The following is a 16059-nucleotide window of genomic DNA, read 5'->3' on the forward strand; positions in this document are numbered from 1 at the left end:
GGAATGCCTCAGTGCTGTCTCTGTTTCTCCTGGCTGTTGGTGACCCCTCAGAGGGCAGAGGAGGGCCTGTGTCCCCTGGTTCATTTACTGCTGGCCCTCACGTGGTTGTTACCACAGCTCTGTGTGCTGCCAGAGCTCCCTGGTGCTGTGCAGGTGCCCTGTGCCTGGGGGTTCCCCGGGTTCCCAAGTGCCCCTATCTCCTCCCTGGTCCCTGCTCCCATGATGTGTCTGCTTTCAAACCCAGGAGGGAGAAAGGAGATTCTCAGCAGCAGGCCCAGGTCTGTAACTTCCCTCTCCTGTGCCTTCTCTTCAGATGTTTTATGAAATTCGTCACAGCAATGTCACCCTGGTGAATGGTGGCAAGATTGAATTCAACTGGGTGCTAAACCCTAGCCCTGCAGATAAGCGTCTGCCTGGTGTGTTTCTGGTCAACCCCACCACTGTAAGTAGCACAAGTGACTGAGCCCAGCCCTGTGTCAGGTGGCCCAGGAGAGTGTGAAAGGAAAAAAGAAAGGGGGGAGGTGGGGAAGGGGGAAAAAAGTCAGAGGGGAAAACCCCAAACCCAGCCATGAGAGAGACAGGGCTGTAAGCAATTTCTGCTGGGGCCAGAGAAGGTCAAACAAGTGCTCTCCTGACAGACTCCCCCACGGTCTTGGCTGGTGGTGGCTCTGCTGTCAGAGGCGACACCGGCGGGGGGCACAGGTGTGTGGGTCACTGTCCTGTCCTGCTGTAAGGGGAGCAGAGGAGTATTCTTTTTGATAGATTTCTCAGATGAAAATAAGGCACAAACGCAGCAAGTATTGTATCTGAAAACTGCTTGTTGATAAAGAAAGGGCATGGTCCCGACCAGAGGGGGGACAGAAAAGAGAGAAAATGAGAAATGAGCAACAGAGGACAGGGACAGAGCGTCACTGCTAGAGCCCTGAGGCGCTGTGTCGGGTCCTGCTCAGCAGATGGAGCGTGTGCAGTTGTCCTAGTTCTGGTCATTTGTAACTTTTCAACACATTCAACAGGTTTCCATTCCTTCATTGGTTAAATGTTAATATTGCAACAACTCTTCACCAACATTGCTAACACAACACAACATTCTCATTAAAAGAACTGTAAACTTTAGCAAAACTTCTTTTACAAAAGTCATCATTATAAAGCTCATCGTATTTACTCTAACAATTGTGAAAGCCAGTACTGTAATATATTTATCATGAAGGTGATGTGGTCTGATGGTTTCTTCTAGATGAGACCCTGTCCCTGAGCCAGCCCCCATCAAACACTCTGATGCATTCCCTTCCTCCCATCCCTGCAGGGTTCCCTTGCACCTGGCAAGAAGCAAGTGCTGAAATTCTCTTACATGCCAGGATTACCAGGAGCCTTCAGCAGGACTTACCAGCTTCAAGTGGGTGACCTGGAACCAGAAAACATCTGCCTGAAAGGAGAAGCATCCTTTCCCATGATCAGTCTGGACCTGCCCTGGAACATCAGAGGTGGGCACTGCCTGTCTGCTCCCAGGAAGGGCCCCTCTGGTTTTGTTCCCTACCGTGTGCCCATAAGGCAGCTCATGCCAACCTCCACCGAGCCTGGAGGGTTGCAGGACTCCCAGATCAAGTCAAGCCCCCTGGTTGCTTCATGAGTCTTGAGCAGAGGATCCCATGTGGACTTGGTCCCAGGAACCAACCTGCAGAGCCTGCCAGCTCATCTGGCAGGGTCCTGAAGGACGATGGCTAGAGAGAAAGGCTTGGGAAAGCTGTAAGAGAGGCTGGCAGGGCTTCTGGCAGGGTTGGGTTTGTGTGACATTGCAGGGGATGAGATTCAGAGAGGAGCAGCAGCATCCACTTTCCATGGATGTCTTGAGGGATTTCTTTCTGGAAGAAACCAGTGTTGGGAGGTGGGGACTTCCCAGCATAAATGGGACTGGCACTTTGCTCACCCTCCTCTTTGTGGATGTTTTCTTCCTTCAGGAAATGAAAAATATGAGAAGACACTGAAACGGCTCATAAAACGCCGGCAAATATTCGATCCCAACTATAAATCAGCTGTTCTGAAGAAGCCTCAGAGCCCAAAGACTGAGACCTTGAAGACTCGGGACCTGCAGCCCAGCGTGCTTGCCTCTGGCACTGTAGTAAGAACAGCTGCAGCCCCATTTGGCACAGGCCACCCTCTCCATGTCACCTGAGCCCCTTGCAGCCCACAGCAGCTTCCTGGTGTCCTGATGACACTTGGGACCTCCCTGCCCACTGACAACCTTGTGTCACCTCAGCATTGCCCCTAGGGCTGCCACGCTGGTCATGGTCTCTTCTGGGGCTGCAGCAGCTTCCTGGCTGCCCCAGGGAGAGATGCTGAAGGCCATGCTCCAGGGATGGAGTTGATGGTGCTTTGAAGGAGATGCAGGTCATTGCTGGGGAGTTCCTTGTTCCCAACCCTAGCCCTGCCAGATTTACAGACCTTAACAGCAGCTGCCTGGTTGTGCCCTGGGGCTGTGCTGGAGGTGCTCATCTCCACGAGGCACCAGCTTGCTCCCAGTTCCCTTTCAAGACAGCTTCTGTCCAAGCTGCCTTGGTACAGGCTGGGGGCAGGCAAGTATCTGGAGCTCTGGAAGGTTCCTGGCTTGTCTGTCTGCCTGGCCAGATCAGCTTTGCTAACAGTGTCTGGGCAGGCAAAGATGCTGGAGTTGCTTCCCTGGAGATGAGGTCCTGGCTAAGAGAGCAGGAGGTGTCACAGGCACTGAGCAGCCAGACAGGAGGACCCCACACCCCCTCCCAACAAGAGTGGGCTGGGATCCTTTCTCAGGTGCAAGCTGGGCTTTGGGAAGGACCTTTGCTAACCAGCCACTGTCTTCCCTTTCTTCAGTCAGACACTCAGCTGCAGATAAAGATGATGAGGATGCTGATAGAGAAACCTTTTGTAGAACTGCAGCAAATTCTTCCATCCCATCCCCTGAAGAGCAGGTTCCCTGACAAGGAGCTGTGCCAGAGTCTTGTCAAGTGAGTAGGGACTCCCATCCCCCTCTCCAGGTGCCCCATGGGGAACACCCAGCCATGTCCCCTTCTCCTGAGAGCTCCCTGTGTCTGCAGAGCTGGGAACAGCCTGGACTCCAGAAAGGCTCTGGTCCTGGTGGCTGTGACACGCTGCATGTGAGCAGCGGAGTGTCCTCCCTTCCCCAGCACCACGCTGAGCTTTGCACTGCTCAGCTCCCCACAGGTGTGGGGTTCTGTCCCTAGAGCTGGGGGACCCAGTGCAGACCTTCTAGCCCTTCCAGCCAGCATAGATTCTGTCCCTGCTGCCTAGCTCTGAAAGAGACAACTCCCAGCTGAGGTCTTGCTTCCAGCTAACAGCTGTGCAGCTGTGACACTGAACAAAAGGAGAAGGGAACTGCACGTGTCAGCAAACCCTTTAAAACCCAACATCAGATGGTTTGGATCCTGGTGGGGTGACAGGGCTTATCTAGGTGACTTGGCCTGTCCCTTTGCACCATCACGATGCAGCACAAGCACAGGAGGCTTCAATTCAGGAAGGAGATGCTCTGCAGAGCAGCTCGTGTGGTCTGGTTGCAGAGCAATGAAGATTTCCTGTGCAGGCAAACCTTATTCCTAGACTCCAAAGCAATTTCAGGCTCAGGCTGTACACCAGGCTAGGCAGTTCCACTGAGACAGTGGACTCACTTAGACTGGCTTTTCATGGCAGACGAGCTGTGGCCAGTGTCCATTTTAAACTAATTTTATTTTCAGGTACCATTAGTAGCTGATCAAACCTAGGACCTGCACTCCTCCTGACTTCCCAAAGTCATTGCCAGGTGGTCAGGCCATGGGTTTCATGGGCTTGAGCTGAGTTTTTACAGCAATGAATAAAGAAACAGCCACTTTATTTGTATCCTCCATCCACTTGCATGTGTAGCCAGGCTGTGGTTTAAGGACTGTCCTTATTCCTTGCAGAGCTGATCTGCTTGAGTATGTCCTGGACATGGGCCCTGTCCTTAAGGGTTACACAGAGTCACACTCTCTGAAGATCACCAACCCTGGGCAGATCCATGTGTCCTTCCAGGTGGATGTATCTGTCCTGCAGGACACAGGTAAGCAGTGCTGGAGACACTTCCTGTGCCCTCGAAGGAGGTGTCTCAGACAGATTAGCTGAAGCCCCTGAACCTGGGGAGGTTTCTGAGCTTTTTCTTCTCAGTGCCCCTGCTGGGAGCTGTAGAGGCAGAACTCTCCTGGCCAGCCATGCCCAGGGACCTGGCCTGCCTGTGACTGCCCTAACGCTTCAGTGCAGGGGCCAATGGTGACCATCAGCCTGGTCACCTCTCAGCATCTTCCACCCTTGGCTCCCATGAGCAGCAAGTTTCTTTGGACACTCTGTGGGCTTGTTTTGCCAACCAGTGGGGTCTGCTGTATTTTGGGAGTGCTTTGTTTGGAGTTCACACAGGTTCACAGCACCTGTATTCAGCCTTTATTGAGGAAGCAGCCTGTGAGATCCCCTGGTGGATCAAAAGAGGTTTCCAAAAGAGGCCTTGAGGCAAGGCTGCCCTTCCATCACACAGTGGCTCACTGTGTCTGAAGGGTGTTCAGGTGCACTCTTAAGATTTTGTCCAGGTCACAGCGCAGCGTGGGGCTTTTGCCACACCTCTCAGCCAGGACACCTGTAAGGCTTTAACATGCTTGTACACATTTTGTGTTTTGTGTGTATCTCAGCTGCTTTGTGTTCATCTCTTCAAGGTTTCAGCGTGGGCCTGGACCAGATGATTTGCCTGCCCCCCAACAACAGCGTGGACTTCGACGTGCGCTTTGAAAGTGCCCACAAGCCATATGGTGACGTGGAAGTGGTGCTGCCCATAGAGGTACCACAGCTCTTGGGGCAGGCAGCAGGCTGGGCACAGCAGCAGATGTCACCTGCACGCTCTGCTGAATTCTCTGTCCTTCTCCAGGTGACAGAAGGCCCTATGTACAGCATCCGCATCCGTGCCACTGTGTTGGAACTGTCACTCACCCTCTCCAAGAACAGTCTGCAGTTCTCTGACATCCTTGTTGGGAACTGCCAGGTTGAGACCATCCGACTCTTCAACTGGTTCCGAGTACCCTGCAAATGGTTCATTGCTTCCAACAAGCCTGCTCTGAGGGTAAAGCACAGGCAACATTGAACACAGGACTTGGTTGGGTTTTCTTTGTGACTCTTGCCCTTTTTTCTGCTGCTTGAGCACTTGGGTCTACAGTGTGTTTGAGGAAACTTCTGAGGGTCTAGATCAAGGCTGGTTTGCCTCAACCTGTTCCATTAGCTGATGCTTTGCTTTGCTGCCATCTTCACCCATTCCTCCTCCGAGGACAGTAGTTCCCTATCTGCCTGCCCTGTTCACAGGGCTTCCCTCCAGCTCTGGGCTTTGGGGCCACACTTGGTTTGGCTGTGGGTGCTCTCAGCACCGTGTCAGTGTCTCAGAACACGAGGAGACCTCACATTATTGGTTTCTGTGCCCAGAACAATCAGCACGAGCCCTGTCCCTTTGATGTGACGCCCTCCAAAGGAACCCTTGATCCAGGAAAGTGGCAGAACTTGCATATCCAGTTTACACCCAAGGAGGAGGTGAGATTGGCGGGTGTCAGCCCAGGAGGCCTGTCAGGGCTATCTGGAAATGAGGGCCTGGTGCAGAGAGTGTGGTAGGAGCTCTGCCTTCACAGGGAGCTTTCTGCAAACCCCGTACTCAGTGTGGCTCAGTTCACCCCACAGAGCACTCCCGTGAGATGTGCTTTGAAATGCCCACAGGGAGCTTGCACAGAGAGCTCCAGGGCTCTGAGGCTGCCTCTTGGCACATGGGGGGGATGTGCCCAACTCCCCTCAGCCTGCCCCTTGCCTGGCTGTATTTGCAGCTGTGACACTCAGTGCAGAGCAGCTGCCCACTCACAGAGGATAATCCTGGAATGGCTCATCCTGCTGCAGGACTGACAGACCAAACAGCCACCACCCACCTTCCTGGGCACGGCAGGACAGTCACCTGTAGTGGGGTGCTGCCAGCAGTCCCTGGGGCTCTGGCCTGCCTGCACATTCCTGTGCAGCTGGGGATGCAGCTCAAAGGACAAAGCACTTCCAAATGTGGTTTGCCTGTGGCTGCTGGGTCTTGGAAAGTGGCAGTGTGTACCAGCATGAACACAAGTGCTTCTGTGCCCACACACACTCCCAGGGATCTTTTAATTGCTCAAGAAATGTAACCATCTTGTGTCTGGCTTGGACCAGAGCCAGACACTAAGCAGAGAAGATGACCCTTATTTCTTGCCAGCAAGAGCTCATTTGCCTCTCTCCTGGAGCTGGTGTTTGCCTGATGCAGCAGTGCCAGGACTGTAACCCTGAGGGCCTTTCCCATGAGCACTGCACTCCTGCATGACTAGGTGAAAATGTCTGACAGGCCATTGTACATCCATCTGATACCCAGTTACAGTGCACACCAGCATTCATCCCAGTTACTCAGACCCAGACTACTACAGATGCTCTAGTCCCTAGCACAAGTAAATATCTGGTTTCCATTTACCTTGGAGGGACTGATAACACCCTGACCTTGGGACAAGCATTGCTGTATTTGGGGTCCTGTCACCTGGGACTTCATGGATGAGTTTTCTGTACTTTCCTCTTTTCAGAGGTCTTACAAGAATGAGCTGGAGCTTAACATTCATGGCAGAAGCAATCACTTAAAACTGAACCTCTCAGGACAAGGTCTGGAGCCACGGTTGGAGTTCAGGCCCCCAGCACTAAAGATGGGATGGATGCTGGTGGACAGCGATGGGATGGAGGCCACAGTGGTGGTGAAGAACCCATGCAACTTCCCCATTGAGTTTTACTCCCTGGATTTTGATGAGCAGTACCTTGAGGAGGAGAAGGTGAGAAGTCTGGGCCCCATGTACACGCTGCCCAAGCTTCACAGCACTCCAGCATTCCCAGGCTTGTGCCAGGGAGATGGAGGCAATCCCCAGGGCAAAGCCAGCTCTGCTGACATGCTATGGGAGGACCTAAACTAAATAGTTTGTGTTGTTGGGAGGAAGGGAGGAGACAGAAAATGGGTTTGTTGAGTCTGTGTGATGAAAGGCAAGAAAAGGAATCTTGCTTATGGCTTCTCTTCCCTCCACACACAGATCCTGCGGATGGCAGTGGGGTCTGAGTACCAAAAGAGATTTTTTCTGCCTCCACGTGCCGTGGGTGAGATGCTGCCTCCAGAGGTGCTGCAGGACCATGAAGCACAGTTGAGGGCAAAGGCTCAAGAGGCAGAGCTCAAGGCCAGGACTGAGGTTGAGGCCAAGGCCATGGGCAAGGCAGCAGCAGGTCAGAAAAACAGTGAGGGTTTGATGGTGTCTGTTTTGCCTGTGGTCACAGCAGGGACTCCAGCCCATACACCCTGAACTCTCTGTCACCTCGCTCTCCAGGGAAAGCCCGTCCTTTTAGCAGCTGCCTGTTCCCCAGCTTGGTGGAGGAACTCTTGGCTGAAGGGCTGTGGCATCCTCTTCCAATCCTGAGTGCAGCCAAAGCAAGCTCCTATCTGCCTGCCATAGACTGGGGAAATAATCAGGATATTTCCTTGTGTCCCTTAGCCACAAAGACTAGGGCTGGATGAGTTCCTCAGCCAATAGGACCAGGTCTAATATCACTGGCTCTTTTATATTTGCACCTTCCTAGCAGCAAAAGAACGATCTCATCTTGCTTTCACTGAGTCTCCTTTCCTGGGATCTGAGGGCATGGGGAGGATGGTGAGGATCAAAGGTAGGCAGGAGGCTGACTATTCCCCCTGGTTTTGCACTGCAGCACGTCACAGAGTTGTCCCATTCTGTCCTGAGTCCATGGTGAAAGAGGCTGGGAATCCTGTCTCTCGGGCTGTCCTGCGCCACCTGGGCATTGACCCGGACTCAGGGAGCTGCGAGGCGCAGCCCCACCAAGGAGGGATGGTCGTCATCATCCATGGGCCGCCCCGGGCAGGTACGTGAGCTGCAGCCCAGGGCTGCAGGGAGAGGGACAAGCAGGAGGAACACATCCTGGTGGGCCACAGTGCTTAAGGCAAGTCCTCAGCTGAACGGGAGGTGGAGATGATCCACTTGGCTCTAGAATTCAGAGTTTCTATCCACGCTGCAGCTGCCTCCCTCATGGCCTCCCCTGGAGGGACACTTGCTTTCCCACTGCCATTTTAACTTTGAAATTTGTTGGAGGTTTTCCAGGGCCTGTCCCTGCAATGCCTCCTGTGCCAGTGTCACCAAGCAGTCCTCCTGTCTCTCTCAGGAAAGACAGAGATAGCAGCAGGCCTGTGTCAGTATTACGACGCTGCTTACGTGTCCATCGACACCGTGGTGAAAGAGGCCATGGCCAAGGACAGGAGCCCAGCGGGGCTCCGTGCCCGGGAGCTCTGCACCCAGGCTGCCCTGGAGCTGGAAGGCAAAGACGAAGGTGATGCTGGTAAGGAGAAATGCTGGCAAGGACCCAGGGCCAGTGCTTGAGAAACCCACCACCACTGTCCACTTCTGCTTACTCAGAGCAGCAGTTTTTCAGTCCTTGGGTTTCTCTTAGGGAACATGGGTAAAGTGCATCACTGGCTTGCCAAAAAAAAAAAAATGAAATCAATTTTAAAGGCTCACAAAAAGGTTCTTTTATAGCCCCCTTTTCTGCCTTTCTCGGCACATGTTTGTTTTTCTAGGGGTACCAACTGCCCAGGAAGTTTCATAGAAGCCTCCAGTCTCACATGGAGAACAGCCCAACAAGCTGTGTAACCTGGCAGTGGGCATAGGTAAATCTCTGGAGAAAAGAGCTCCTCTAGGGCTGGTAAAGCATGCCTGTCTCTTTCTCAACTATTTTATATTTCCTCAAAGCTGAATTGAGCCTTCTTCTTATGGGCAGCAGGCAGAACTGCTGCCCACCTGAACAAGGAAAAAGCCTTCTGAAGTGGCTCATTGAGCACAAGAGGACTGACTATGCGTGTAACCTTACAAACGAGAGGAAGGGAAGGACAGCCTCCCAGAGGAATTTCCAATGAGAGACATGCTCCAGATGAGCTCTTTTCTCCAGAGAGTTACCTATGGCCACTGTCAGGTTACACAGTTCGTTGGGCTGTTCTCCATGTGAGACTGGAGACTTTTATGAAACTTCCTGGGCAGTTGGTGTCCTGAGCTCTGCAGGGTGAGGCCAGACCTGGCTCGGTGCAGGGGGAAGTTTTGCAGTGCTCAGTTTTGAACCTGGCTGGGTTGGGAGCTGGTGGAAGGAAGAAGAGTCTGAGTCTGCTGTGGTGTGTTCTTAAGTTTGTTAGTTTGCTCCCCCCATTTTCTGTATTACTTCCTGCTGCTACCCTGCCAGTTAGGTTGCTATGGAAATGAAACTGCTCTTCCCCTGGTTTCTCTTATAAAGTGAAAGTGCCTCCTCCTTGGGGTCAGTCCATCACTCCTTTTCTCCTCCCAGGTTTCGAGAATTTTCTTTTCTCTGGGAGTTATGGTTGGCTGTAGCCCCGGAGCCCCTCCTATAATTTATAACAGTTGGTTACTTTAGTATATCAGTTATGTTTCGTACCTCCAAGTATGTATTTCTATTAGATAGCCAAGTTTCCCTGCCTTCTTCCCCCCTTTTCCCTTAAAACCCTCTCCTGCCCCCTGTTCGGGGCCATTTGCTGGGTGTTTCCCCTCCTTGTTGGTTCTTCTGTAATAAACCGACAGTTTACCTCCAGCAAGTGGTCGCCTCCTAATTCGTCTCTCACCGCGCTGCTCCGTGCTATCCCCCAGCTCAGCCCGAGGCCAAGACACCGAGGGGGGCTGCTTTCTGATGCACAGGGGCCCTGGCCTTTGCCCCTCACTAGATAGCCGGATTCCAGGGCCGTTCATGCCCCCGCGCATGGGTCCCAGCTGGGCTTTTCCCACAAGGAGGATTTAGCTTCAGTGGAGATGGGTGATGCAAGTGTGGCAGGGCTGCAGGTCTCCACATGGGAATGCAGGATGGGTGCAGTGTATGGAAACAATGCTCCTAGAGGACAAATCTCTGGCTTGATCTGCAGGGGAACTGCTGTGTGAGCAGCGTCACCTGCGTGCACAGTTGTTAGGAGGGACACAGTGCTGGCTTTAAAATCAAGTATGGGATGGTGTGCTTTACCATGCTGGTAAGAGAAGCAGGGAAGGAGCTGCCTCTGGGAAACAGTGCTGCCAGTGCCCAGCAGACTGGGGAAAAGAGCCATGTTCCTTCCCAAGGCTGTGCCCATTGCAGTCAAAGGTGCCTGCTTGCTTTACAAAGCCCCCATCTGTTCCCTGTACAGATAAAAAATCTCAGACCAAGAATAAACGAGCCTCTGGGGAAAAAATCAACAAGAATGTCAAAGAAAAGACCCCTCCATCACAAAAGGAGAAGTCAGCCAGCAAACTTGGTAAACATGACGTCAAGGTAAACATGATCTGCCCTGGTTGATGCCTGGGACCTTTGCATTGTCTTTGAGATGGGCAGGGGCCGCTTGCATTGGAGGCTCTGTGGGTCTATGTGCCATGACTTGGGCTGGGAATGTGCTCTGGCAGACAGCTCCACTGGTTCTCAGTGGTTTGCTGGCAAAGTGCAGTCCTGGCTAGTGTGGCTGCAGGCAATGAGCAAAGTGCTGGGAGGCTGCACTGGGGCTTGCAAGCTTGGGTCTCTGCTGGCCAAGGCATGGGCCCTCCAGAACCATCCCCTGGAGCCCCCAGCCTGCACTGCAGGGTTGTTCTAGTCTCCATTAGTGAGGAACCCCAGCTCCAAGCCCAGCAGTGGGAGTTGTTCAGGGCTCTCCACTGTGGTTTCTTTTCCTTACAATGGTTCCCATTGCAGTTCACAGTTTCCACTGCTCCAGCGCCCCAGCAGCTGAACATCATCAGCAGTCGTGGGGAAGAGCTGAACTGCTTGAGCTGTGTGCTGCCCGAGGAGCTGCTGGTGGACATCCTCAGTGAGAGGCTGCAGGTGTGTGGGGTGGGGGAAAAGGAGACATTCCTGCTCCGGAGAGAAGGCACTGAGGTACGACTCAGAGAGGAGGAGCAGCTCTGTACATGCTGCTGGAGGATCCTGGACTGTGTGCAGGGAACCCTGGGGGAAGCTGCAGCTGCCCTTAGTTGGCAGAGCCTAAGGACGGGTCCCAGCTGCTCTTAGCTACTGCACTTGGAACAAGGACAGCTGGTGCCCTGGGACATGTGGGATTACTGTCCAGCTGTGAGGCCCCTGCGTGCAATGGCTGACTTACTCTTCCCTTTACTCACAGCGTAAAGACTGCTCCAAGGGAGTGATCTTTGATGGCTTGGAGAGCCTCTTTGCAAGCAGCCTGGAATCTTCCCTACTCTGTGTACTCAAAGCTGTCAAGAATCGTTGTCATATCTTCATGGTGAACCTGCATGAGGATTATGATTCTTGGAAAGCCAGGGAGGAAGCTGAAAGAAAGAGAAAGGAAGCTGAAACAGAGAAGGAAGGTGAAATATCTCCATCCCTCTCAAATCTTTTCTCTCAAGCCCTCACCCTTATCTCTGTATCTGGCTTTGCAGCAGAGCTTGTAAGAAATGTTTTTATTAATCTTTCTGCCTTCTGCCTCAGTGTAACCAGCACTTATCTCAGAGTTGCAGGAGATCTGAGGTTTTAAGACTCACCTTAATCTCTAACATTAAAGCTTGGGCACAAGTGCCAGCTGCTGTAGCTCAGTGACAAACAACTGTCCTCAGCTTTGGTGCACTTAAGCCAGGCAAAGCACAGGACCTCACTGCCCGGCCATAGCTTGGGAGATTGAATTCTGGAGCAGGGATATGAGCTCCCCAATATCTCCTGGGATGATAGGCTGCGTCAGGAAAAGCTGTGAATCCTTGCAGCTGCCCCAGAGCACCCAGCTCTGCTTGCAGTCACTCATGGTTTCTCTTCTGGTTTGTACTAAAGATCTGCAATGGGAAAAAGCTCTGCAGAGGAAAGCAGAACATATTTGGCAAATAGATGAGGATGAGTATTATGCTCTCCCTAAGGAGAAGAAAGCAGAAGTGGATAAAATAATCCTGGAAAGGAAGCGCATACGGAGGAAAAAGTGAGTAAGCCTTCCATGGGTTACTTCTCTTCCATGGGTTATTGTCCCTGGTGGGCTTCCCTGCTCCAAGGACTCTGAGCTCAGAGGTGCTGCAGAGCAAAGGCCAGAAGCAGCACAGGGATGGCCACTCTGAGCTCCCTGGCTCCCAAGAGAGGAAGGACCTTCTTCTGTTGAGACAGAAGATCTTCTCTATTTGAGTGGTGAGCCCTCCTGCCTTAGATGCTGCCTGCAGGGAGCTGGGAGCTGGCTCTGGGCTTGCCTTGGCACTGCCTCTAGAGGTGTCTTTAGGTCCATGGTGTTGAGTTGCACCTTCTTCATCATGTCCCTTCACCAAAACAGTGGGATTGTGGTATGGGCAGGTGTGGGGCACAGAGCAAACCTTGCTGTGGGTCCTGGTCCTGCCACAGCATTGCAAGTCCTTGCAATGCTGATCTGCCAGGGTTCTCCTTATGGTGGGACAGCACCCATGAAAGCTCATGTCCTTTAGGCTCCCCTGCAGCTGCAGTAGGCAAGCCCAGGAGAAGCTCTGCTTCAGCAAGGCAGCCCAGCTCAGGACACATAGGCAAAGTGTGGAGCTGAGAGTGGAGGCTGGTTAAAGCAAGACTGTGTATCAGGAGTTCCTTCAGCCCAGGCTGAATTTGGTTTCATGGAGAGGAGACAGATGAGGCTGCTTCAGATGGTTTTCATGGCAGACAGCACTGGTTTGCTTGGTCACAGCTGGGTTCCAGCAGGAAATCTGGCTGACAAGAGCCTGTCTTGCAGGAGAGGAGTTCCTGCAGCCTTTGCTTTCTGACTGATAGGATTATTGTCATTAAGGAGCAGGCTGTACCCTGAGGGGTGCTGAATGAGCTGAGTAAGAATTGTAGGAGAGATAAGCAGATGTTAGCCATCTGTGCTCTGCTTTAAACTGGGAAATTAAGAGGCAAAGGGCGTTTTCAGGCATCAGCACAGAGAGCTGGTGGATCAGCCTTTGGCAGGGGCTGGAGGGGTCTGGCTGTGCCTTAAGAGGGAGCTTGCCCAGCCAAGACCTTATGATGGCATGGTTCAGGTTTGGCTGGTCCTGGAAGTCCCCTTCCACCAATGCCCTCACTTGGGATGTTCCCAGCCTCTGTGGGTTGAGGAAAATTTACGGAAATGGTCTGGTGGTTCTGCCTGGCCTCAGGGTCAAGGAATGAAGTGCAGGGCCAGCCAGGACTGGTGAGCTCAAGTTTCTGGTGGTGACTCTCAGCAATGTTTTCTGTTTTGTTTGCTGAAGGGAGCTGAAGCGGCTGGCTCAAAAGCGTGAGGAGGAGGCAAAAGCCTTAGAGGAGGAAGAGAGGCGGAAGGAGGAAGAAAGGCGGAAGGAGGAAGAAAGGCGGAAGAAGGACAAGAAAGGTGTCTCTGTGGGGAAGCAACCTCCGAAACCAGATAAGGGGAAAACCAAACCCCCAGAGAAGGGGGAAACCAAATCACCAGAGAAAAAAACTATGCCTCCAGATAAGGAAACCAAAATCCCGGAGAAGGAAACCAAACCCTCAGAGAAGAAGGAAATCAAAGCCCTAGAAAAGAAGGAGGAAACCAAAGCCCCAGAAAAGAAGGAGGAAACCAAAATCCCGGAGAAGGAAACCAAACCCTCAGAGAAGGAGGAAACCAAAGCCCCAGAAAAGAAGGAGGAAACGAAAATCCCAGAGAAGGAAACCAAACCCTCAGAGAAGAAGGAAACCAAAATCCCAGAAAAGAAGAAAACCAAAGCCCCAAAGAAGGAAGACAAAATCTCAGAAAAGAAGGAAAGTAAAGCCTCAGAGAAGGTGGAAACCAAAATCCCAGAAAAGAAGGAAACCAAACCCCCAGAGAAGAAGGAAACCAAAATCCTAGAGATTAAGAGAACCACAATCCCAGAAAAGTGGAAATACAAAGCCACAAAGTTGTGCAAAATCATAATCCCAGAAAAGGGGGAACCCAAAGCCCCGAAGAAGGGGGAACACAAAGTTCCAAAGCAGGAAGAAACCAAAGCCCCAAAGAAGGGGGAAACCGAAATCCAAGAGGACCCAGCTGAGATGGAGAACTTGATCCTGAGGTTTCAGATTTATGATTCATCTCAGCAGAATGTTGCACAGGTTTTCTCCTGCTGGGACAGGGTTCAGGGTACCGTGCAGTTATCTGTGATCCCAAAGGGAAAGTCTCCAGCTGAAAACAAAGGTCAGAAGACCAATAAGCCTCAGGAGAAGGTGGAGAAGAAGCCTGAACAAAAAAGTGGAGACCAAAGGAGTCTTCAGTCATCTCAGCTGGGGACGCGAAGCGAAGCTGCCGAAGGAGCAGTCGGAGACGAGCACATTGGGGTGCCGTGCCTGGACATTGAGGTCTCAGATCCAAAGGCCATGATTGGGCAGATCCTGAGGGATGGGAAGCTGCCAACGGAAGACCAGGTAAAACCTTGCAAAGCTCAGATCTTGAGCTTGCTGTGGTCTTGGGCCCTGGAGCATTGTGTTCCCCCAGGTGATAATGGCACAGAGCCATGTCTAGGTCCCTGATGGTATTCCACAAAGACTATCATCTGTGTGGATGGGGAGGTTATCACCATCCCTCAGATGGGCAGGAAGTGGGAGTGCTCTGTGTACAAGTATCCCATCTGTTCAGAGTTTCCCATCCCAGAAATCATAAACCCTCCCAGGACATGGCCATTGTTTTCTTCAGCTGAGTCACTCTCCCAGTCCTGCTTGTAGCTCTTGTGTCTGCTCTGGAGCCTGCTCGCCCCACTGGGCATAACAAAGCACTCGTATTTCATGTAAATTAAAAACCCCATTGCCAAAAGCTCAGTGCCTTCAAAGAAGGAGTTGTGAGGATGAAGGTGACAGAAGTATAAACAGGATTTTCTCTTCTGTTTTAGCTGCTGAAACATCTGGGACTGCATCCTGATGGTCCCCCCCTTCCCCCTGCTGCTGTGCTCTCCATAGTCGAGTACCCAGAGGAGAGGCTGGGCTCTGCAGAGCGTGTGGAGCCCTTCAGCATTGTGGCACCAGAAGGTGCTCCTATAGAAGAGGATCTGGTGGGTGCTCCAGTGGTGCTGGCACTGAAGGTGCCAGGGCAGGGACCAGGCTAGACGGGGACAGCGGGGCAGGTTGAATGGAAAGGGAGCATTGTGGAGAGGCAGTGAAGATGTGATGGGGTCCCATATCTGCAGGTCTGCTTTCTGTCAGATATGGGACAAAAGAGAAAGTTCTGCTGGAGACAGAGCAGTTCTGTAAGACAAGAGGGGGGAAAAGCACTTAAAGCCATGAACTTGCTTTGAGGAGAGGGTCCTGAGTGAGCAGGGGTGTCCTAGGCAAAACAAACACCAATAAGGGAGACCAAGTCCATGGACAGGTGGACTTATTTATTTTTTCTCTCTTCCGTTGGTGAACAAACCCTCCTTTTGCTTTCCAGGATGGAGATGTCTCAGGGCTCACCTCTCTCTCCCTCTTCTCTCTCCCCTTAGCCCAAGGCCCCAGATGTGAAGGTCAGTTCTTCCAAGGGCCATCCAAAGACAGGTAAAGCAACCAGCAGAGACACCTCTGCAAAGGAGAAGCATATCTCCACACAGAGAGCAGAAAGTCCCCGGGATTCCTCTGCAACAGGATCCAAAAGTACAGTGGGAGGTGCCTCAGTCCCCACAGAATTCCTCAGGTGAGCTGCACGGGAGGAGGTGATGCCTCTGCTTCTTGGTCCTCTTGCCAAACAAGGTCCATCGTCCCCAGCTCCACAGTGAGTCTGTGCCAGTGCTGGGGGATGGCGAGTGCACCCTCCTTGTTCTGTTGGCTCCTCAGCAATGTCTGAAGCCTCCTCCTAAATTGCCAGGCTGAAACGGTACCGGTGGATAGTGCCTGCCCACGGTGAGGTGGAACTGAAGGTCAACTTCTCCGCCAAAAAGCCAGGGAGGTTTGAGCAGACACTGAGGTTTGAGCTCGTGCAGTCAAAGCGCCAGTACGAGCTGCCCTGCTGTGGCACCGGCCTGTACCCCAGCATCTGCCAGAACCCACGGTAAGGCTGGGCCCTGGCAGCCTCCCACAGCACAGCTGCCCCTGAACTCACAGCCAGGCTGC

The 16059-nt window shown here is 52.5% G+C and overlaps 1 protein-coding gene across 1 annotated transcript in view; it reads left to right on the plus strand.

Annotated features, from left to right (window-relative positions):
• The window catches only part of LOC141730828 (hydrocephalus-inducing protein-like), a 52733-nt gene that overhangs the window by 19714 nt on the left and 16960 nt on the right, over positions 1 to 16059 (plus strand). The window contains exons 17-36 of the mRNA XM_074551253.1: positions 314 to 442; positions 1304 to 1481; positions 1956 to 2116; positions 2845 to 2978; positions 3927 to 4063; positions 4704 to 4825; positions 4913 to 5104; positions 5458 to 5562; positions 6609 to 6848; positions 7101 to 7287; positions 7765 to 7935; positions 8233 to 8406; positions 10241 to 10365; positions 10777 to 10905; positions 11201 to 11405; positions 11860 to 12001; positions 13257 to 14406; positions 14868 to 15026; positions 15456 to 15643; positions 15815 to 15997. Of these exons, the coding sequence (XP_074407354.1) occupies positions 314 to 442; positions 1304 to 1481; positions 1956 to 2116; positions 2845 to 2978; positions 3927 to 4063; positions 4704 to 4825; positions 4913 to 5104; positions 5458 to 5562; positions 6609 to 6848; positions 7101 to 7287; positions 7765 to 7935; positions 8233 to 8406; positions 10241 to 10365; positions 10777 to 10905; positions 11201 to 11405; positions 11860 to 12001; positions 13257 to 14406; positions 14868 to 15026; positions 15456 to 15643; positions 15815 to 15997 (4211 nt within the window). The remainder of the gene's footprint in view (positions 1 to 313; positions 443 to 1303; positions 1482 to 1955; positions 2117 to 2844; positions 2979 to 3926; positions 4064 to 4703; positions 4826 to 4912; positions 5105 to 5457; positions 5563 to 6608; positions 6849 to 7100; positions 7288 to 7764; positions 7936 to 8232; positions 8407 to 10240; positions 10366 to 10776; positions 10906 to 11200; positions 11406 to 11859; positions 12002 to 13256; positions 14407 to 14867; positions 15027 to 15455; positions 15644 to 15814; positions 15998 to 16059) is intronic.

This window comes from Zonotrichia albicollis, chromosome 13 (assembly GCF_047830755.1).
Source record: "Zonotrichia albicollis isolate bZonAlb1 chromosome 13, bZonAlb1.hap1, whole genome shotgun sequence".
Taxonomy (NCBI): Eukaryota; Metazoa; Chordata; class Aves; order Passeriformes; family Passerellidae; genus Zonotrichia; species Zonotrichia albicollis.